Below are 22899 nucleotides of genomic sequence, written 5' to 3' on the forward strand. Positions count from 1 at the left end.
TAACAGCTTTAGCAGAATTTGCATCAGAAGAAAAGTAGATGATACAAGCCTGACTTGAGAAGGCCAGACTAGTTAACATATTAATGTTAACTAGTTGGTTGTGGTGATTGTTTCTCAACCTAGAACCCATCACACAGCTTCTCCAGGAGTTCTTGAAAGCTCTATTTAAAAGTTTTATTTAATAAAGGTTTTATTTAAAGTGTAAATTAGAGTATACTCTGAATGGAGATATTGTTCTTTTTGTAGAAATTTCAACATCCTTAGTAATATATACTAAGTTAGCTCAGTTACGTAATTTAGAAAACAGTATCATATTTTAAATAGGGCAAAACGTAGATCTGAAAATTTCAAAAAGTGGATCAGGGTTTAAAAAGTGAGTGATTTAATGTGATTTGAAAGCAGGTTTAATTTTATGGTACTTTATGTGTGTGTTTTCCTGATAACCTAATTTTACTGCCCCAGACTTAAAGGTCTCTTGCTGCCCTAAAACTAGTTCATCCATCAGTGTTTAAATCTGTTCAAAGTATTTTTGCTCAAATTTCTTCCAAGATGCTCCCGCCTTTGTTCTGTAGGAATGCACAGTTCACTCTGTTCTTAATATCCTGTTTTCGTTTGTCAGCACAGTTGTCCTTTTCATTGCCATGTTCCCATCGTTCCCCCTCTCATGTGGTGCTTTACAATAACAATTCAGAACAAAAGAGTCACTCCTCTTTCTGTTGCCTTAAAAAAAAAAAAAAAAAAGCTTCATCCCTCAACTGTAGTGCTTCAGTGATCATGGGGAACGTTTAAAGCATGTTCTTCATAATAGTTAACCAGGAGTTGTGAATAAAGGTTACTTTGCTTTATTTTTCAAGATCGCAAAGTAGCTGCAGGGTATTGTGAGCATGAGGTTTTTGTGTGTGACTAACTTTGAAGTTGAGAGGAAAAGTGATTTCCTTTGAGAGAAGGAGCTATCATATTTGAGAGAATTTCCCAATCGGTTCATAAAATAGGAATCAGTTACTGTGGAGCACTGTCATTACCTCAATGAGTCATGGGACCGGATTGGTTGTTCCTGTCATTGAACTTAAGCTTTCCAGTGCTCAGAGAACAACTGTGAAATGCCACATTGGCCATCGTCTTAACTATTTATTGAGGCATTTTTCTCCTGAGGGATAATAAGTGGGAAGGGTGGAGTATGCACTTTCTCTGCCTTCTAGAAAAGTCTTTTATAAAATAAGAAAATGTTTTCCCAGGTGGCAAGTGTTTTTCCAGGTGAAATCTATTTGCTTGCAGAAATCGAGCTGAACTGTTTTGTCTTCCAGAGACTAGACCTCTTCTGCCATTTTGCTCATCTCCAGGTAACCTTTTCAGATAAGAGGGGGTGTTTTTTAAAATACATAAATTATGTACAGGTTTCTGGTTGTGCACAGAGGAAGGAAATTTTCTCTAATAAAAGAGGTCTGTGAAGAGTGAATTCTGCCAAGTCCCAAGTAATTTTGCAAAGGTGCTTTTGTATATGTATGTGCGGGGGTATGTACATATATACATGGACATATTTATATATGGCTACAAAAACTAATTCTATTATAGACAAATATAGGATTTTATATATACATGGAAATAGTTCCATGAATGTATATAGAGCTGCCTACGGAACTGTAAATACACTTGGAGAAGCACTCAGGCAGCAGTGTTGAAGCGTTTTTCATCTGTGGGTGGAGTCATAGGATTCAGTGGCTTCCATTTCTGCCACCATCAGCTGTGGGGCTGCTCTCCTGGAAGGTCGATTTAGCCTTCTGTCGGGCAGCTAGCTGTGACAAGTTCCTACTCTCTTCCTTCTCCTTCAGGTCTGCTATGACTGTCCTCAGAACCAATGCTTGCCTGACACCCAGTACAGCATGGACCTGGAAAACATCAGTCATTTTCAATATAGTATAAAATAGGTTCCATTTGCCTTTAAAACTGGATGCTCTATTCCTTATCATAAACTGTAAAAGATATGGAATGTCTGAGACCCTCTGACAGTGGAAAATTTCCTGTGAAGGTTGTCAGAGTATGCTCTTTAGAAGATCATACAATTTGTTGTTGTTTATCATTTTCTTTTGTTTTTGAGGGGTGGAGTAAATGTTTGTCTCCTGATGTTTCAACTTGAGATGTTCAGGCTAATTTTCTACTACATTGCCAAATTGTCTGAGGAATTGTGACAATTTTAATGTTTTAACAAAAGCAGTGCTTTTAAATCTGTTGATTAAAAGATCTTGCAAATTCTGTTTGATGGTGTACATGTGTCTCTTCCATGGACAGTAAAGACTTCTTAGGGAAGTCATCTGTATGTGAAATTGAGTAATCTTTTTGTTTATTGTTAAAAAACAAATGAAATTATGATTTGTACAGACATAAGCCAAGGAAATACATGTTTGCATTTTGATGTCTAAACATGTGGAGTGTGCTTTGGTTTACCGTGAGGTGTTGCAATGGCATGAAAAGTAGGCGTCGCGATTTGCAAACTGTGCAACATGAGGAAGAAGCTCTTGCCTCCTGTTTGCCCTTTATCAAGAATGTTCTTTGGACACCTTTGGTGGAGTCTAGATGTCTGGTGTATAAATGGACGCGTGCAGGTTTGCAGTCAGCATGTTTGTTTGGTTTGGCTTGGTTTTTTTACTCTTTCCTGGTGATTTACTTTAGTTGCGGTTTCTTGTCTTGCATCATGATAAGCAACATCCTTGAAAGAGCAGCAGCGCAGGACACTTTTTTTTTTTTGCTTTTAGGAAGACTGTTTTCTCTTCTTCCTTTAAACAACCAATTTTTACAAGATTACTTCCCATTCTCAATTCACTCTTTCTTTCATTATGGAGACTGAAATTTGGGACACCCATCACAGATTTGCTGTGTGTGTTTACATATGTATTATATGCATATATGCACATATGATCCATATGTATGATATGCTCTGTGTGCATAATATGTACATATATGTATGCAGATGCAAAACTTATGTGTGTACATATGTACATATTTCATACCCACATATTTTCAGCTTTTCAGGATGGGAGACTGCAATTTTGATCTCTATTTTTGGAAGAAAAAAGACTCTGCTTTATTGTGTCTGTGCAAGAGAGCATTCTTCCTGATGTAACATTTTTTTAAAAACTTCTTCCAGATACTGTATTTTAATTCAGAAGATAGATGCAAAATAATAAGTATATTATAAAAAATAGCAAACCAACATCCAGAACATAATGCGATCCTGTGCTCAGTAGGACACTGAAAGGACCAAAATGTGAGGGAGGCAAGCGCCCATCACCGACCCTGGGAGCTGGGTGGGACTCTGTTGGCAGCATGGAAAGCTGGCAGCCAGTGTTCAGCTGTAGGACACTGACCCACTGCCAGTCCCTGTGAGCAACAAGGGTATACAAATCCCAGTGCCACGTTGCCAGTTTTGGGGCGACAAGGCAGTGGGTGTCTTTTCACTTGGTTTCCGTTGAACACCGAGTGGGCGAGCGCGCAGGGGGCCGCGGCGGGGTCCGTGCAAAGGCGTTTGGAAGCCAGAGGGAGTTTTGATCCTTCAGCTCGGCAGCCTGGCGGGGTGGATGAGGTGGAGCTGGCCTTCCTGGAATTGTCGCGTCGATTTTCCTGTTGTGTTTCACTGTTGACGCTCTCACAGACACACAGGACTGCTCCAGCACTGCCTGCCACCCACCATCTGGTCTCGGTGGCCTGTCATTTTGTGGGTTCCCATCCTCTGCCTACGGCGATGTTTCTTCTAAAAGAACTAGGGTGCAGTCCATTGGTGGGTATTCAAGGTGATCTATTTGTAAAAATCTGGAGAGATGCTAAAAGAACTATTAAGAACAAATATGTTACTTCCTGTTTTTAACCTGTTTATCAGACTTTCAGTAGAATAAATTGCATTTCTGAGGCTGTTATGGGGGTCAGTTGCTCTGGAGAAATCAGGGTTGTTTTATTGCATTGTCATTTGTGTCTTTGCTTGTGTGCCTGTGTAAATGAACTGCAGAAGGTGTATTTAAGCATTCTGTTAAGTAAACTTGGGAGACTAGGTTTCAATTAAAATAACCAGACAGTGTGACCTAGCTCCCATTTCTCCTTAATTTTTATCATTAAAGCCTTCATATCCCTAAAGACATCTGTCATGCTTTCAAATGATTCTTTTCAGGAATGTTCATTCATTATTAATCAGGTTGCATGGTCAAGAGAGTATGTGATTATTTTAAAGAATGTCCTAGAGATCCAATTACTAAAAAATGAGTGTGTTATAGACAGATGTGCAAGTACAGAAAAGGTTTTGTGAAGAGTTTAATTCAATTAGCATGAATTCCATCAGGTGGATGTTTGGTGAAATTAAAGGTCTTCCCTGGTCCTCACATTAGGTATCAGGTAAAACATTTTAACTTTAATACTCCTTAGAATAAAAATGAAATGACAAATTATCAAAAATATCTGTTGTCTTAATTAGTTATTTTAAAACGTGAGGCTAATGCTTCAGTGTTGTCTGCTTGTCATTTTTTTTTCCAATCAGTTCCTCTGGTGCCCAAAAATTCAGTTGGCAACAATTCTTAGTCGTCTGTCACTGATAAAGTGGACGAGCTTGCGTGTGTTGACAGTCGGAGGTTAACCACAGTAATATTTCAGAGGCATTACCTATTGAATGTTACGGGATCACTCTCTTTTTTACCTGTGCCTACTCATTGTATTATTTATACTGCTGCTTTAAGAACCTCTTTGCCTTTTTACTGCGCTCTGCCATAATCTGGGGTAGGACATAGCCTCTGTTGTGACAATTTCCAGTCTTTCAGAATGCCATTAAATTCAGTGGGACTCTTCCACTCTTTCCCTCTCTTCGTGGCCCTGTTTTATTGTGATTTACTGACACACCTGTGTCTCAGATCAGCCAGGGTACTAATCAGTAAAGTAGCATTTGGGCAGCGTGTTTATTCTGTGGTTTTTATAACTCAAAGTTAAATACTAAACCATGACTGAATATGGAGACATTGAGTGCTTATGTTATTTAAAGTACTCTGTGGTGAGTTCATCTTGGATGTAGCATCCAGTTTTTATTGAGTTTCTGTTAGATCATGTTTTGTGGTGAGAGATTATGTTACCTGAGAGGAGAGCAAGTCCCTCTGAGTTTAGTCCCCATTGTATACCCTGCCTCACACACTGAAATTAATTTTTAGTGTTTCACAGTTCCAAAGTTGTGAGTCCTCTGAAAGTCTGTGTTTCTGCTGATCCAAGATAAAAGCATCATTTCACAGCCCTAAAAAAAATACTCCACCTATGGTTCTGTAATAGGCATAATCTCATAGCAAAAATCCAGATGGCAGTGAGTGAACTAAATCTTAATTACCCATGTGAAGAGAGGGAATAGGAAATTGACTTGATTGCATTTCTGAAATTTACATTTATTCATAGCATTTCTGATGCTGTCTCTTTTTCATGACACTTTTAGGAGTTTCCCTTCCCAAACCATTTTTATGTGGCTAGGTGTAACATTATGCAGTTCTGACAGTGTGTTTTTCATCTCAGTTATGTTTTGGTAAATTTACCATCAGGCTTAGTTTCCATACCCCAGAGGGTATTTGGAAAAACACATGGAGGAAGTGCCTTGGGAATCATCTGGGCAGTGGCTGAGAGCCTCTGGTATTAACAATTGATCACAGGCCACCCAGTGTTGGTATCCAAGTTTATTCCTTGGTCTAGTGATTAATTAATTTCCCTCATAGTGATGGCTTTCAGAACTTTACAAAGTGAGGGTTTGAAAGTAAAATTATTGGTGGCCAGAATGCATGCTCTTAGGCATATACTCCAATTTATAAAAATGATTATTTTTCATGAGCCATGCAGATGTGACATAGCATACATGTACGGAAGCATTGAGAAATTAATATACCTATGATTAAAATGTCAGTGCCTCCATTAAGAGAAATTTGGAATGAAAAAGCTCATGTATGGCATGCTGACAATCTAGTATCTTATTTTAGTAGGTTATTGCACCCATAGGATGCACTTGATGTGGAGACTCCTAATTCTTGGTCACTCCTTGAATATATGGGTGAAATTTTCATACTCTTGAGGTTTTGAACTGGAAAGCCTGCTCATTGACTTTGGCCATGGGATAACCTTGCAACGTGTGCCCTCTTCACAGAGGTCCTAGGTATTTCTTCATGGTGCAGGTTATCTTCATTGTTTCATAGCAGAGGTCATGAGAGACTGCAAGGAGTAAAGTTGTAAAATTCTAAAATGAGCTACCAAGCAGGGTGGTGGCGAGGGTTTAAATGTTTTCTCTGCATTTGACTTGCCAGGTCAATAGTTTAGTCTCCTGCTTCAAAAAAGGAGGCCAAAAAGATGTATCCAACAGACATGAACCCCCTTAACTTCCATCTCCTTGGCCTATAACAATAATCCATAAGGACATTCGTCCTGAGTTCCCCATCTCCCTTCTCAAGCTCAGTCCCTACATCTGAACTCTTTAAGCCCCAGTGTCCTTTCTCTTTCACTGGGAACTTTCTCCTTCAATCTGTTTCCTCCAAGATCCTGTACCTTGGAGAAAAGAAAGCCCTTCTCCCTCCAGGAAAGTCCTCCTGGGATGAGTGCTAGCTCAAGATAATGATACCTGGAGCCCAGAGGAAGCAAGGAGCCTTCTGCCCAGGACATTATTCTGCCTCCCCCAGAGAGGGAGGAGTAGAAAATGTGGCAAATTTATGACTTGTTTTGATCAGGAGAATGGAGACACCAGGAGGAGACACCAGGAGGGGATATCAGGGGTCTCGTAGGGCAGACTGGTTTGGGACAGAAGCTGATGAATCCCATGAGATGCACACTCTGAGTTGAAGCACTTACAGGAAATGAAGCAAGGAATTGTCAATAGTGCAGTGGGATTCTGGAAAGAGATGGCACTGCAAGGTACACACCTTGGAGTCATTCTCAGAGAAGCAGAACATGAAATGAATAAATAACCTGGTTTCTTGAAGAAAAGCTGGAAAACACCTAGACTTTGATGAGCTGGAAGGAGCAGTGGTGGAAGATAGAGGAAAACCAAAAAAGCACAATTTCAGTGATGTACAGGATGAGAGAGGGAGGCAGAGGAGGAAGGGAGAGGTGTGAAAACATTTACATCATTGTTTTCATCCATTTATTAATTTCCCATTTTAAAGAAATGATTTCCTCAGAAGTCTTTAATATGTAAGAGTTCCTTGAAGAGATGTCTGGCATTCAGTGTGCCCCAGGATGCAGGGATTAATTTAGGGATGTGGTTAGAGTGAGTGCTAGAAGGAACTGAAGGGAACATCTGTGGACACTCACCCAGGGACACACAGCTAACAGAGCCGAGCTGTGGATCATTCTAGAGCACCTGGTCACCCTCCAGCTCTCTCCTTTCACTCACTCTTCTGTGCCTTGCTCTAGACTACAAACCTCAGAGAAGCAGAAATGCGAGCTGTGAATTGTTGCCATTCCCTGTTTGTGGCAAGGGGTTCCCACGCTTAGCCACATCCTCCTCTGAATGAGGACCAATGAGCCCATTGAGAAAAGTGTTGCTCTATAGAATTTCCTGACAATGATATGCAAGTGTGATTTCCTTCCATTGTAGTGACACTTAAGAAGCCCCCTCTCTCTCTTTTTAGGCTTGGAAATTAAATTATGGTAGTTCAGAAAAGAAAAGATAACATTTTCTACATAATCTACTGACACCCACATCTATGTTCATGGTGAACCCCTGTTCATATTCTAAAACCCACTTGGCATGTTGCCTCCTTCAGGAAGCTTCCAAATCCCCCAGTCTTTGGCATGTGTCTTTTGTTATGTTGCATGACAATTTGTTCAGATTTTCTCTCCCCTAAGATCACTTAGGCAGAGACTAGGTGTCACCGTTCCTTGTCCCAGGACCAAACACCTAGAGGGACTAATATTTTGTGAAAGAATGAATGGCATTTTCATTTCTCAAAAAAATATATTTTAAAGAAAACTGGGAAATAAACCCTGCTAATTTTTTAAAGTGTGGGGGGGGAGGGGATGGAATGTATGCTTACTGGTAACATATTGTTGAGTAATTTAACAAAAATGATATCTATACCATGGTAAACTCTAGATAAAAGTAGAAAAAAATGGGATCCACTATAGATGTCAAATCAAAAATCCCCTTACTATTGGCAGCATACAGGCAAAAGATTCAGAAAATTGGCTGAACCTCACTTTGCATCTAGATATTTTGTCATCACTTAACACATTTAACTAGTGTTTACAGCATACACATTTGTACAAGCACCATGCCAAGTACTATAGCAATAAAAAAAAAAAGATCCAGTTCTGAGCAGCTGTTATTAAATGTTTCTTACATGAATTGCCCCATAGCATTCAACTTACATCATTTCCACTGATGTCAGGGTGAAATCCCATTGCATATCATTTCCTGATAGCACTTGAAACTTGTGTGTTCTTGTCAAAGTCTTACTCTACCATCCTTGCCATTGTTGCCCTCACAGCATTTTATTCATACCTCTCTGAGAGTGATTTTCATTTATATTTTGACTAGCTGTACATGTCTCTATCTTCTAGCACACGGGCCAAATCCAGCTTGCTACCTGGTTTTGTAGACACGATTTTACTGGGCTGCTACACTCATTCATTTACGTATTCTATATGACTCCTTTTGCATGCTACAATGGTAGTTGAGCAGTTGTAACAGGGACTGTGTGGCCTGCAGTGCCAACAATATTTACTGTCTCTCCCTTCATAGGAAAAATTTGCCACCCTCTGTTCTAATACATTGAGAGATCCTTGAAGGAGGTGATTATGTTTTTTTCTTTTTGGTTTTAACCCCAACTTCAGTACATTTATTAATCCAATCAATGAATGCTTGAGTCTTACTATGTGCAGGACACTGTTCCAGTTACAGGGACATCCCTCAAAGAGCAAAGCAAAGTCTCTGCTCTCGGGAAGCTTATATTCTAGTGGTGCAGCAGTGGGGAGAGATGGAGCAGTGAACAAACTAATCCATATGTCGGTGATCAATGTTCTGGAGAAAAACAAACAGATGGAGGAAGGCTTGCTGTGAGGGGTGGGTGGCAGTGGTGGTAGCAGGGGAATTGATTTTATGTGGGTTCACAGAGAAGGTGACACTGGGGCCGAGAGTCATGTGCATTCCAAGACCTTGCGAGGGGGAGACAGGACGTGCTTGGCATGTTTCAGAATCACAGGAGGCCATTTGCCCAGAGCAGAACAAGGGGTAGTGTGGGAGGAAATGAGGTCACTGTCTGAGTCTGTGTTTTCTAGGGCTGGTGGTTTTTTGTTTTTTTTTGGTAAACTTTTCTCTGAGTGAGATGGGAAGCCCCTGGAGAGTAGAGCAGAGGAGAGGCAGGCCTCATCATGTTTGAACTGTATTGCTCGCTTCTGAGTGGAGGACAGGCTATGGAGGCAAGGGCAAGGGTAAGAGAAGGCAGGAGACCATTTAGAAAGGCATAGTGATAATCCAGGTAAGAGATGATGTTGGCTTGGCCCATGATCATAGAAGTGGGATTAGAAGGATGCCAGATCTGGCTTCTCAAGCCAGCTCAGTGACTGACATTCGATAAATGTCTGTTGAACAAAATGTCAACCTGTCCATTGGGGTCAGCAGTGGAATCACCTCTAGAAATTCAGATTGTGTCACTCTTGGATGGACGCCTGGCACCTGCTTAAAAATCCTATTGTCATAACTCTCCAGACGTAACTGTTGCTCATCCCTCTGTTGAGATCCATCAGTAGGTGTTGTCTTTGTTTCACCTGAGAACAAAGCAGACAAAAAGGGCTACATTTTTACTTTAATTTACATGCTTGTGATGGGAGAGAGAAGAAATGAGAGATAATTCTATTTTTCCATGATTAACCAAAATAGTGATTAGTAGGTAAAACCTTTCAAATTCTTCCAAGCCACCTGTAGAAACAGTTGGCTGGGACCAAGCAGAGGCACTAAGTTTCTCACAACAGCAGCGCTGGGCTTTGCATGGCAGGTTACAGAAAGACAAGCAAGCTTTTATATTTCAAACCCTGGCTGCCCATTTGTTCTTTCTTATGTAGTTAATTGATATTAGCGAATGGCTGAAGAGTTGTTGTTTTTTAAGATACCAGGCTTCTGTGAAGCCAGCAGCTCTTTAATTTTTAACAAGCTCAGCACATACTCTGCTTTTAATGAGCAGTTAGCATTCAGTTGGTAGCAAGATGAGCATTAGTTGAATCAAAGCACCACATGGCACTTCTGAGGGCTGCTAGTTCAGAAAGGGTCAGGGTTTCTAGAAATCGAGAATTTTGTAAATAAATGGAGGTGTGGATACAAAAAGGCTGATTGTCGGGATCACTGAACATAGCTCTGGATGTGAAGCCTTCCCATAAATCTGGCTGAGAAAAACCCCCGGAGGGGCGATTTGAACCTCGTGTCCACCGGGTGACCTGCACTGTTCTCCCACAGCTGCCAGTGGGCTGCATCTAATGCGCCCGGCGCTGCTCCGCAGACCTCGGCTAATGGGCTTGAAAGGGAGAAGGTTCGGAGGCCTGGTTCCCAGGCGTGCTAATGAGCGTGAGGCCTCTTCCCCTTAACGAGCCGGGGGCTTACAGGGATCCCCCCCCTTGGAAAGGAAGGCAGGCAAGAGTTCACAAAAGCATCAGGTCCTCATGGCAAGGGGGGTGTGCAGCTGGGCTACCCCAAAGCAGCCTGGAGGGAGCAACAGAGCTGGGGGAGGTCGTGCCAGCCAACATGGCTCTGAGCGTGAGGCTGGACCTCCCGCCAGCCTGGCCAAGCCCTTGATGGGAGTTTTAGCCCAGGGGAGCTGTGCGGTGTCCCTCAGCAGCCTGCAAGCCTCTTTGGAGTAATGCAGCTACCTTCAACTGCTTTCTAAACTGTAATCATTACCACTGTTATAATTTATCAAATGAATATTGTAGCCACTAAAATTCTTGTTCTAATTAACTAAACTGGTATTAGTCATCGGTATCCAACCTCTCCGCAGCCACCAAAAAGGCCCTTAGATATTTGTCTCTCCTTCTCTCTGCCCACCCACGTCCCATCGCTGGGTTAGACAATAGAATTATTCAGAAGAGTAACAAACACATGCCAAAAACATCAGTCATCTTTGTGAAAGTCGATGTTTTTTCTCAGGAATATATTTTGCAAACTGACATCCCACATTGAAGCCTTCTTTCCACTGAAATCATGCATTTGGTTTCATACACATTTCATGCCCATTTCTACAATAAGTGCCTTTCTACTCTCTGAAGCCTGGCTTGGTATTGCAGAGTAAAAAGTCCTTAAAACACATATACATGAACATGTAGGTCCATAAATTCAAAGTTATGAAAGCCCCTATAGTTCATTAATTAATGTTTCTACATGTTAATTTTCAACGGAAGGTAAAACTTGGCTGTCACACAATAAGATGATTGTGATGAGATACAAATTATGAAAATTACAGTTTCAATAACTTGCCAATTTGGAGTAAGACCTTTTAAAGAACAAAATCCCCCCCCCCCAAAATTGCTGCTTTCAATGACTGGAACTTTGAGAAAATGTTAGCTGGTGTACTGGCTTAGGGCTTTACCCTCTCCTTACTTCCCCAGTGAATAGAAAGAGTTATTTGGAATGTACACAGATTTACCCTTCCATGAGCTGTGTTTGGAATTATTCTGAGGTGCATTCAAAGCTGACAACCCCCCATGGCTGACCCCCTAGCGCCTAATCAGATCTTACGTTCTGTTTCCAGATAGCTGATCAGCTTCCTTGGAATCTGCTGATGATCCAGGAGAGCTTTGCCTGAAGATGGAAACATTGGAGTCGGAGCTGACCTGCCCTATTTGTCTGGAGCTCTTTGAGGACCCTCTGCTGCTACCTTGTGCACACAGCCTCTGCTTCAACTGCGCCCACCGTATCCTGGTGTCACATTGCGCCACCAACGAGTCCGTGGAGTCTATCACCGCCTTCCAGTGCCCCACCTGTCGGCATGTCATCACGCTCAGCCAGCGAGGTCTAGACGGGCTGAAGCGCAACGTCACCCTGCAGAACATCATCGACAGGTTCCAGAAAGCATCGGTGAGCGGGCCCAACTCCCCCAGTGAGACCCGCCGGGAGCGGGCATTCGACGCCAACGCCATGACCTCCACCGAGAAAGTCCTCTGTCAGTTCTGTGACCAGGATCCTGCCCAGGACGCTGTGAAGACCTGTGTCACTTGCGAAGTGTCCTACTGTGATGAGTGCCTGAAAGCCACTCACCCAAACAAGAAGCCCTTCACTGGCCACCGTCTGATTGAGCCAATTCCGGACTCGCACATCCGGGGGCTGATGTGCCTGGAGCACGAGGATGAGAAGGTGAATATGTACTGTGTGACCGATGACCAGTTAATCTGTGCCTTGTGTAAACTGGTTGGGCGGCACCGCGATCATCAGGTGGCAGCTTTGAGTGAGCGCTATGACAAATTGAAGGTTAGTCCGACCCGCCTTAAGCCAACCCCTTTCTGCCAGCAAATGTCATGGAAATAAAAAGTGTATTCACTGCTCGCTACATGGCAGGTGGAGGTTTGCTCTTCACCTTTGTTATCTGATTTGTTTTAGCATGTTTTTTGGCAGCCCATAAATGTTACACAATCAGGGTATCTTGTAAAAGCTGACTGCTGCTTGTAGTGCTAGCGTTGTCAAGGTGAGGGCGAATTTGAAGAATCTGGATCATTTGCAATCCTTGCAGTTGAGAGACAGAGACAGTTAGAGGGAGAGGGGAGAGAAAAAGAGCGAGATCAAGAAGGAATGGCAGATAAAATCTGGCTTTGGGCATTTATTTTCCTCACTTGTCAGGGAAAACTAATTTTGTTCACGTTGTACCTGTATCTAGTTACCACACAAACAAAAGACTAGGAGGAGGAATGCCTGAAGCGTATGTGGGATTTTATAGGACATGTGACCTTTTATTCCTGGTGGAAATGCTATCCAGCTTATTGGGGAACTAGAGTGCTCTGACCATCTCAGGTTTCACGAAAGAATTCCTTTTCGTGCAGGCTTTTTATTTGGTAAGGTTACAGGCAAGGCCGTTTGAACTTCACTTTTAACATGAAATTATTAACTTAGCTGCAGCTCGGGGAATGATAATTAATATGACTATACGTCAAATTAAAAAATCTCTCTCTAAATATGGATAGAATGCACCAGGGAGGAAATAAGCCAAGTCTCCAGATGTCTGTTCAACTTCAGACTACGGTGGGTCTAATTATTGCAACCTCAGCCGAGAGAGTTTGCTCTCAGAGTGAGATACTATGTTCACCAGCTAATTTTAGTTCACAAGATGTCAATTAAAAGGAAAGGAAGTATAAATTAAGAGCTTTGAGTAAATATATATTGAAGTCCTTCCTCGGGAAAAACACACACCATTTTGTTGAGCAAACAAAAAAAGGAATCACATGATCAAAAGAGTATTACCACTCAGAGCACATCGTCACCTTTCACAAATGGTTCCTATCACTTCTCAGCACGATTGGATGCTTGTGTTGCCTGGGACCTCGCAGTTTATTCTGTGACTCTGGGATTAACAGACCACACCTGTAATTTGGTTTGGTTATTTCTTGTTATGATGAGAGAAGTTGATATGTGAAGTGAATCCCTGCTTCCAAATGTCACTTGGGGAACAAAAGCATCACCTGGGCAGCATGCCTCACTGAAAGTGTCCAATGATGACTGGTGCAAATCCATCTTTAAATGTCAAGAGGAAGTTAAGCCCAAGGATTTAGTGATATAGACAAGGGAAGACAGATGATGACTGGTTTTCTAGTGCAGTGCACGGCAGTAGCCAGAAACACACTATAAAAGTTAATAATATCAAAGGCGATGCATGTATGAATTGTGCCTCTAAAACAAATTCTTCAGAAATCAATATGGCTGTCAAATGTGAGAAAACAAAATGAGCTCCCCCCACCCCCTTTTTTATTGGGGACAAAATGTTTAGGATGATTAGACATAGGTGTTTTTGTTTTCCAAAATGTAAACAACTCTTTTTGTTCCCCTATCAAAAATTTCCTTTGATTGAATTAACGCTGCTTTTTAATGATCATTTGTTAAAATGCCACAATGATGTTCAATAGTCAACAGCTCCCGATTTGATATTTAAACCTGGTAGTCAAGTTTTCCTCTTTACTTGTAAACTGTCACAGAGGAGTTATTAATTATGGATATAACACCTCCAAATTTATGAGGCGATGCTGTCATGTTCTAACCCTTTATGTGATGAAAACGAAACTCTTCAATCATGAGCCCTGCACACTTGTCTAATCAAGCCAGTGGTTTAGCGGTCGTTGATATTGTCACCCGGAGGGCCTGGCAATTAACAATGTGGCATATTTTATCTTCTAATTACAGAAATATAAACATATAAACAGCACCCACTGCACCAAAACACATTTACAGCTGCTCAACAAAATATACTTATGAGCATTTATTTATAGCCATTTAACAAAAATGTGCTTATAAGCACTTAAACATACCAGGCTAGCATAACATGTTTGTGCTAAAACATGGCACTTGTGTTAGAATAAAAGAATCATAAACATATATGACATTTGGGTATCTGTGGTATTTCAGTTATCACATATTTATGAACATATGTACTTCCTTGTGTTTTTAAAACCTCAGTACAATAAAAACTGATTTTTAAAGAAATTAACAGCATCCAAACAGGACAAAAACCAAGGAAGTGTATTTTTGTTAATTATTACTTTGGCCTGGAAAAGTAAATGCGTCTGTAACTGTGTTTTTCTGAGACTTTAGCATCTCATACAGAAACGGGCTTGTGATGATGTGAAGACACAAGGTGTAGAGAAGGCCCTGACCAGGTGGCTCAGTGGTTGGAGCATCAGTTTGGTTCCCGGTGAGGGCGCATACCTCTGCTGCGGGTTCGATCCACAGATATGGGAGGCAGCCGATCGATATTTCTCTCTCATGTTGATGTTTCTTCCTCTTTCTTTCTCTCTCTCTAAAATCCTCTGGTGAGGATTTTTTAAAAAAGAAAAAAGAAAGCGTGCAGAAATTGGAGGATGCTTTCATTGATAAGACAATAGATTTGCTTTTTTGATTTTGGATATGTAAGGACTCAGGTGTCTCCTGTTTGAAATTGTTTTTGTCCTTCTGTTAGTAAAAGTCCATTTTTTGAAGAGGGGAATTCTGCCTTGATTATGAAGATTAATCATTTCTTGCAACACCACTAAACTTCAGGGGACATTTTTACTCATATTAAGTCTCAGTATACATGTGTTTATATGAGGAACTGGCATACACTCCTGCACATTACAATTTTTCCTAGGCATAAAAGAAAAAACTCCATTAAAATTCCAACATGTAGAATTCATGCAAATAAAATCTTCCACATCATCTGAAATAGCATCATGTCAGCAATCTAATGCTTCCAGAGACTATGCATTGGAAAGCACTCATAAAATATTGAAGCAAAGAGAAAATTAAACCAGCATTTCCTGAACTCTATTTGAAGATTAAAAAGAGAAAAGTCTTCCTGCCAAATGAATAAGTCTCTAAATGGAGCATATCATAATGTGGACCTTTTTACATCCTTTTAATTGAATTTTGAGAAGCCTGTCAGTCCTGCAAACTTGGATTAAAAGTTTGGTCTGTGAGCCACATAACATATAAGAGAATTTAATAATATAATGCATTCCAGAGTTTTTAAGGAATTACAACACAGTAATTCCTTTTCTTCTGTTCCAACATACAGTGTTGGAGCTCTTGTTTCTTTTCTCTAGTTACACCTATAAAAATATACAAACTGAGGAAAATTGACCTTTCCTTGCCCTTCAGTTTCAGCATAGCCCCACTTCAAGATAGCTGACGCTGAAGTTCCAAACCATTGTCTTGCTCTTCTGACTCTAAAAGTTGGCTGAGGGAGTGGATATTTATAATGCTTGCTTCAGTGGATCATCCCATTGGAATTTTGTAATTGTTTGATAGAAGTTCCAATTAAAGCTCAGCTTTTCTCTGTAGCCCTTCTTATCTGGGGGTGAAAACTTGGGATTTCACTTTTGGGTTTCATTTACAGACTATAAGGCTCTGTATTTTTGAAAGTCTTGTAGTTGGGAAAATTGTAAGTAGATACTGAACTAGATTTTTTTCTGTAACTTGTTTCTTCTTTGAAAATAGTAGCAGGGCCTGGCTGGGCGGTTGAGTGTCGACCTAGGATCCAGGCGATCAGGGTTCGATTCCCTGTCAGGGCACATTCCCAGGTTGTGGGCTGCAGCCAATCAATGACTCTCTCATCATTGATGTTTCTATCTCTCTCTCTCCCTCTCCTTTCCTCTCTCTGAAGTCAATAAAGATATATTTTAAAAAAAAAGAAAAAAGAAAGAAAATAGTAGCAGGTACAGTACAGGTTCCAGTGAAAGGTATGTGGGTGGTGCAGGTAATGGTAGAGGCCAGGGATGCTGCTACATCTTACAATGTGAGGGTGGATTCCCACCACATAGAATTATCTGGTTCCAAATATCAATAGTGCCCAGGCTGAGAAACCCTTGTCTGTGAGAAGAATTTACTGTTTGTCACTGTGTTAATTAGCTAGGGCTGCCATAATGAGGGACCACAAACTAGGTGTTCTAAGTGAGAGAAATGTCTTGTCTCACAGCTCTGGAGGCCAGAAGTCCAAAATCAAGGTGTCAGCAGGGTTGATTCCTTCTGAGGACTGTAAGGGAAGGATGTGTTCCAGGCTTTCTACCTTGGGTTGTAGGTGGCTGGCATCTCCCTGTGATGCATCACCTGGCATTTTCCCTGTGTGCTTGTCTTTCTGTCCAAATTTCCCTTTTTATAAGGATACCAGTCATACTGGATTAAGGGCCCACTCTTCTTCATTATGACCTTATGATAATTATACTTGCAATGACCCTATTCCTAAATAAGGTCGCATTCTGAAGTATTAGGGGTTAGGACTTCAACAAATGAATTTGAAATGGGGGGCCACAATTCAACCTATAATAGTCACTCCAGGGTATACCTAGTTATCTAGTCCACTGACCACATGTTATGTCCCTATCAGGATTTAATCACCTCAACTTAGGCAGAGACCTTTGGCTCACACTCTCATCACTCACCTAAGACTGAGCACAGGGTCTTGTAGATAATTAATTCTCAATAAATATTTGTCAGCTGCTTCATTAATCATCAACTATTAACTTGACATGAAAGTTTAAATTAAATTCATAATGACATTGCAGATATTCATTCAGATATACGACAAAGCATATGTAAGATCATTTCTAAATAAGAATGGAGCAAGATATCATATTTTATCCAATTGGCAGTAAACTATTATTTTGGTCTACGTTGCATTTTGTTGGCTTAAATTTAATGATGTCAATTTGGATAAACTAGATCTCAAATAATTGTAGAACAATTCACATTTGTTTCATGCTGATATATGATAGACACTTGATAATCCCATTATACCTATTATGTCATTTATCCTCCCAACAACCATATCTGGAATACAGGTTTTTTTGAGAAATGATGGAAAAGTTGTTATATGCTTAATAAATGAAGACAATATGAGCAGACACAGTTCTCCTTCATGGGGCTTATAGTCTAGTACAGAACTGCAATAGGTATTTTCTCTGTTGCTGGTGGAGGTAGGCACACCATGCCCAAAGCAAGAACATCAACCCCAGACCTGAGAGATACAGAAAAGCTTCCCAGAAAAGAGACCATTACACCTACCATTTCCAAGCCTTTAAGAAACACTGTCAAATTACTAGATATCTATACATTTTCTGGTATCAGTCATTCTTTTTAATTATCATTACATATTACATTCCCTTGTGTAATACTACATATATATTTTTTAACTAGTTCACAGTAATTCCAGGCTAGATTTTAATCTAAAATGTAGATAGACATATCAGGATGTTTCGCCACATGATGCCACTGGGACATATAAATAAGTTTGTCATGTGTCTCCTAAAGTGTTTTGGTTATATGGGGGTCTCACCAGTTCCAACCGGCCCCTTCACAATGCAATTCTGCTTGTGCTGTTTGCACAGGAACAATTCTGTAGTCTGCACTATGTTTTTAAAATTCCCATGTGGTGAAACTATTGTTTCCAAATATTTGTAAAATATGTTAAACTTATATTTTAAGTTTCTTACTTTGGTACAAAATTATTTATGATATACAGAGTAGAAGAAAACATCTCCAGGAATATGTTTTTAACAGGGAGCTCAAGACAACATCCTCCCTGTCTCTCCTTCTCACCTGTCTATTCCTCCTCATGAGTCCCCGCTCCCCCTCCTTCACGAGAGGAGAAGGGTATAGTATTGCCTGATTATTTATTATTATGGGAATCATTTTTGATAAGCTCAGAAAGTTCTATAAAATTCACAGACAAGTACACAAGGTACCTTTTAGTCCTGTGGATATGTAAACAAATGTAATTCTTGGGCATGCCGCTTACAGTTCCTGTGCTGCATTATACTCATCTGTAAAACATGGCCAATAACATACTTCCTTGCATAGAAACTTGGGAGAACAGAATAAAATGTTTTATGTGTACCCTCAGCATTGGGCCTGGCACCAGGGAAGTCTGCAGTATGCGTTAGAACATTACCATATATGTTAGCAACCGGGGAGAGAGTGTGATGGTTGAGATGTGGACTTTGGAGGTAGACTGCCTGCCAATTATTTTTTAACCACTGCTTGTATTATTTGAGGGTGAGATAAGGATTCATGTTGTTGCTTTAATGTGTTTTGTAGCTTTGTTTCCAAAGCATCTGGCAAAGGGCAGAGGCACAACAAGGAATAAACACTTGTTGATGGACATGAAGAATTGATGGGTTGGAAGTGTTTCGGGATTCCGAGGAGGAAGAGATGATTCTGGTTTTGAGTAGACAAGAAACCTCGCTTCAGGGCGGTGGGATTTAGCTGCTATGACAGATCGGTGGATTATGCATCAAAGGAGAGTGAGGCATTCTTTAGGAGTGAGGCCAGCAGAGACGTGTTGGCAGGAATCTGCAAGACGGTTTAGGGATTCTAGACAATGCTGGCTAAAGCACGGGTTGCTGATTGAGCGACCGGGGAGAGTGTTGGAAGAGTCATGTTGGGAGGAGATTTTGGAAGCCTTTGAACACCAGGTTAAGGGTTTGGGGCACTTGTCCTCTTCTCTGGTGGGGTAACACCTAAGTAATTTTGTTTTTGAGAGAGGCTGCTGTATATGTTCTGAAGGTAAGGTCAAATGAGGTTGTCAGAAGGATTAAGGTTACTGTGTGCACTGAAGAAATAAAAGCGGGGGAAAGACATTCACATTACTCTAGTTTTTGTGATCTGTTTTTTAATTGGCAAAGTGAAGTCGTATCATAGGTCGAAACCCACCACATTGTCAGCAGAAACATGTAAGAGTGTGAGATTCAATATTGCCCATGAAGGTGAAGAAGAAATAGGTGTCATTGCTGATCGGCTCTTGGATCCAGGCCCACATGCAATTCTTTTCTGCTTCCCTTGTGCAGCGACACACTGGCAATGGCATGTGCTTATTTCTTCTGGCTTTTTGATTCACTACAAGGAAGATGCTGTTCCAACCTCTAAATCCTACTACAAACCTAGGTAACATTTTCAAGCCAGAAACAACCTTGGAGCTCATGTTCCTTCATCCCCATTCTGCAGATGAGGAAATTGAGGTTGAGAGTGGTAAAAAGGAGTTGCCCAAAATTACATAGTTTGATGACTCTGAACTAGGACTAGAACACAGTTCCCCCACTGCCCAGTTTTTTCTGTGTGTCTTCAGCTACTTCCTATTGCAGCCAACAGCGCCAGCTTGGACACAATTGCCTTTTGAGCGATCCAGTCATTTCTGATATTTCTTTTGAGGTTTTGAGAATAAATCCAGTGATTTTATGTGATTTTAAACACACACTTGGCTTGGCTGTAGGCCACCATCATGGACATAGGATGATACCTCTAGAGCCACCAAAAAAAGATGCCCTAGATCCCCATGCTGATGTTGAGCCAGTGCAGAGACTTCATGGCAGGAGCTGGGTTCACATAGATAGACCCAGATGACCTTGGGGACACCACAGAGGAAAGGTGATGCTCATGTGAAAACAAATGAATCATAATTGCAACTTAAATGGGCTCACTACTTTTTTTCTTAGGGTAGTTTTTTCCTAAGTGTCTTAATATACAGATAATTATTAAATTCCATTTAAATATATAAAGTGAGTAAACATAAATGAGGAGTACCTATTTGTGCATGGTATTTGAACTTAAGTTGAAAAGTTTTGAAAGAGCACAATTTATCTTGACCAGTTACAAAGTCAAAGCTAGTACAATTTGCTGAAATTACATTAACTAAATAGTTTTTAAGGCTGTGATATTCAAAAGTCTCTTTCATTCTTTGTCACTGACAAACCATAAATTAGGTTATTCTTTGAAAGACTGGTACATTTTTTTGACACTGGCTAGGTAAATAATAAAGAGGATATGAGTGGCCTGAGAAGGTGAATGTGGATAAATATTACTTCATTTCAGTATGTGACATAACCATCCTGGGAAAATCTGATAAAATGGCATTTACAAAATCTACTTCAAACTTATTCAATTTATATTTTTGACTTTTGAACATAATACTTAAGGTGTTTCTGTACCCATTAGGATAGCTTTTAAGCTGACAGAGGAAAACACATTTTCTATTTCTCATCAAAAAGCAAATGCTTGTAAAGTGTTTAGCATGGTGATTGGCACATAGTGAGCATTCCATGAACACGAGGTATTATTATATCTGGGCATTTACTGTTACAATAAAGACTTCATTGGTGTGATCCAGTCATGAATTTCCTGACTGTCATAAATTACTCAGCAGTTATGGGGTCGATTGGTGTTTCTGGCTGACATGAGAAACTTTGAACAACCCTCAGGGGAATTATAATTGGGTGGAAACTTTGATTTGTCCTTCTTTCTAAACCACTCTAAGTAGTAAAATGGACTTTTAAGAAGCAGTGAGTAGTTGACCAAAGAAATGGCTTTGAAAACAAGCACTGTTTTGAAGTTCATGGGGGATGAGCTAGTCTTTCATGCTTCTGGTTTATCTGATGGAATCAATGCCATAGATGTCGACGGAGGACCTGTGACTGCTTCCTAGGAGAGAGGAGCTGGCATTTGGGTTTATGCCATGATTGTCACATTCAGACGTGTATAGACAGATGTGACAAATATAGGTGACATGACACACAGGCAGCCTGGACCAATCACAAGCTCAGTTGGTCAGCTTTCTTTTTTGTTGTAGACTGCCTTTGGTGTGCGAGTGAAAAATGGACCACGCTGGCCTTGGGCTGGGTGTTAGCAGCCGCATGTGGTCGAACAGGAAGAAGGGCTTTCAGTATCGGTTAGGACCAGAGGAGGGGGACAGCTCTGAAACGAAGGCGCTTGCAGACAGAGCAGGCATCCCTCCATTGTAGCTGCCTGGGGTATTTTGTTCTCCATGCTCTTTTCTGTGCCATTGGACAGAATGCATAGAACAGCAGTATTATCATCTGTCTCCTCCCTTCTATTTTCTTTACTACTTATTGGGAGGAAATCAGGAAAATAGTGATTTTTATTCACCATTATAGACTAGGCTCTTATTACTGAAGCAATATAGAAAGCATGAAAGCTTCTATCCCCTTTGTGCCTTTATAAACAATTTTCCCCCATCTGCTTTATCAAACCCTGTTTAACAAAACAAAAACAAAACGAGAGAAAGGAAGCCTTATTTATTCACCCAAGGAATAATTGGTGTAGCTAACGAGATAAGCCCTGGGTAAACTCTGGGAATGCAGAAATGAACAACAAAGATAAGTCATTGCTTCCATGGTCTAGAGGTAATTATAACTTGTGATGTGAGTATATAAAAGGGCTATGAAAAGAGTTCCATGAAACTCAATCCATGAGATAGTATTTAATATGAATAATAGTAAAAAATTGCTGACTTAAGTGTGGCTATCTAGAAATTGCCTAATTCCGAAAACTAAAGTGAAAACTCATTTCAGTGAAAAGTAGTGGTCAGAGAGAACAAACAGTGACATTCACACTGTGCATTCCTTTAGAGTGACAGGTAAGGGAAATATGAAGGTTCCAATCTATGGTAAAATCTGGGCCAGATCCTTTCTTATTAAAGGTCTACTCTTCATGTACTGGACTCTCCTCACTTGCTTTCCTCAGAGGTCTGTTTCCTTCCTGAATTGGGCTAATAGGTCAGGTAAATATCCAGGCTCAGAAGCAGTTTGTGGCATTTCCACTCTGAAAGGACCCGTCTAGGAAGATGTTGTGAGTGGCAACTGGGAAAAGTGCCATTGTGTTGCCAAGCCAGCTGACTGGCGTGCGTGGTCTGTTCTGGAATTTTTATGAACTTAGGTGTTAGGGTGAATATCCTGGCCTGATAAGAAAGGTTTATTTCCGTCTCCTTTGCCCCTTGGCGTGGTTGTCCAGAGCTTAGTTGCTCTTAGTTGCTGTCATCAGATTGAAGGCTGAGAGGAGTGAAATGGGCGGGATTTCAGACTTATGCTTGCTAGATGACCTGTTGCTTCTGGAAGATATAGGAGACATAGGGTACTCATATAAGCCCCACCAGAGGAGCTTGGAGGGAGATGCTTTTTTTTACCCCTGGATTGCTGAATCAAGCTCTAGATTGTCCCAGCAAACAATGGTCTCACCCATTTATTGTGTTCAGCTTGTTAAGTGAAATGGTTTCAGTTTTTCTTTTATTCTGGAAATTCATCTGGAAACATATTAGGCAGGGCTCTCATGCTGCCTCCATACTTCCAGAAGAAAGTCTTGTAGGCCAGGGCTGGGTTGCAGTAGAGGGAGGGGGAGCTATCTTTCAAGATGCTGCTTCAAGTTGTTTTGAGGTGTGGTTCAAGGGTATTTGTGGATTCAAC

General features: G+C 40.8%; 1 protein-coding gene across 6 annotated transcripts in view; it reads left to right on the plus strand.

Annotated features, from left to right (window-relative positions):
- Nucleotides 1-22899, plus strand: part of MID1 (midline 1) — a 532380-nt gene that overhangs the window by 426048 nt on the left and 83433 nt on the right. For 3 of the 6 annotated variants that reach the window (XM_081124834.1, XM_081124835.1, XM_081124833.1), the window contains one exon: nucleotides 11730-12445. In XM_081124834.1, the coding sequence (XP_080980960.1) occupies nucleotides 11786-12445 (660 nt within the window). In that variant the 5' untranslated portion in view covers nucleotides 11730-11785. Of the gene's footprint in view, nucleotides 1-3685; nucleotides 3773-11729; nucleotides 12446-22899 lie in introns of those variants that run through there. The other 3 variants (XM_081124837.1, XM_081124838.1, XM_081124836.1) reach the window with 3 other exon arrangements.

This window comes from Miniopterus schreibersii (assembly GCF_964146895.1).
Source record: "Miniopterus schreibersii genome assembly, chromosome: X".
Taxonomy (NCBI): domain Eukaryota; kingdom Metazoa; phylum Chordata; class Mammalia; order Chiroptera; family Miniopteridae; genus Miniopterus; species Miniopterus schreibersii.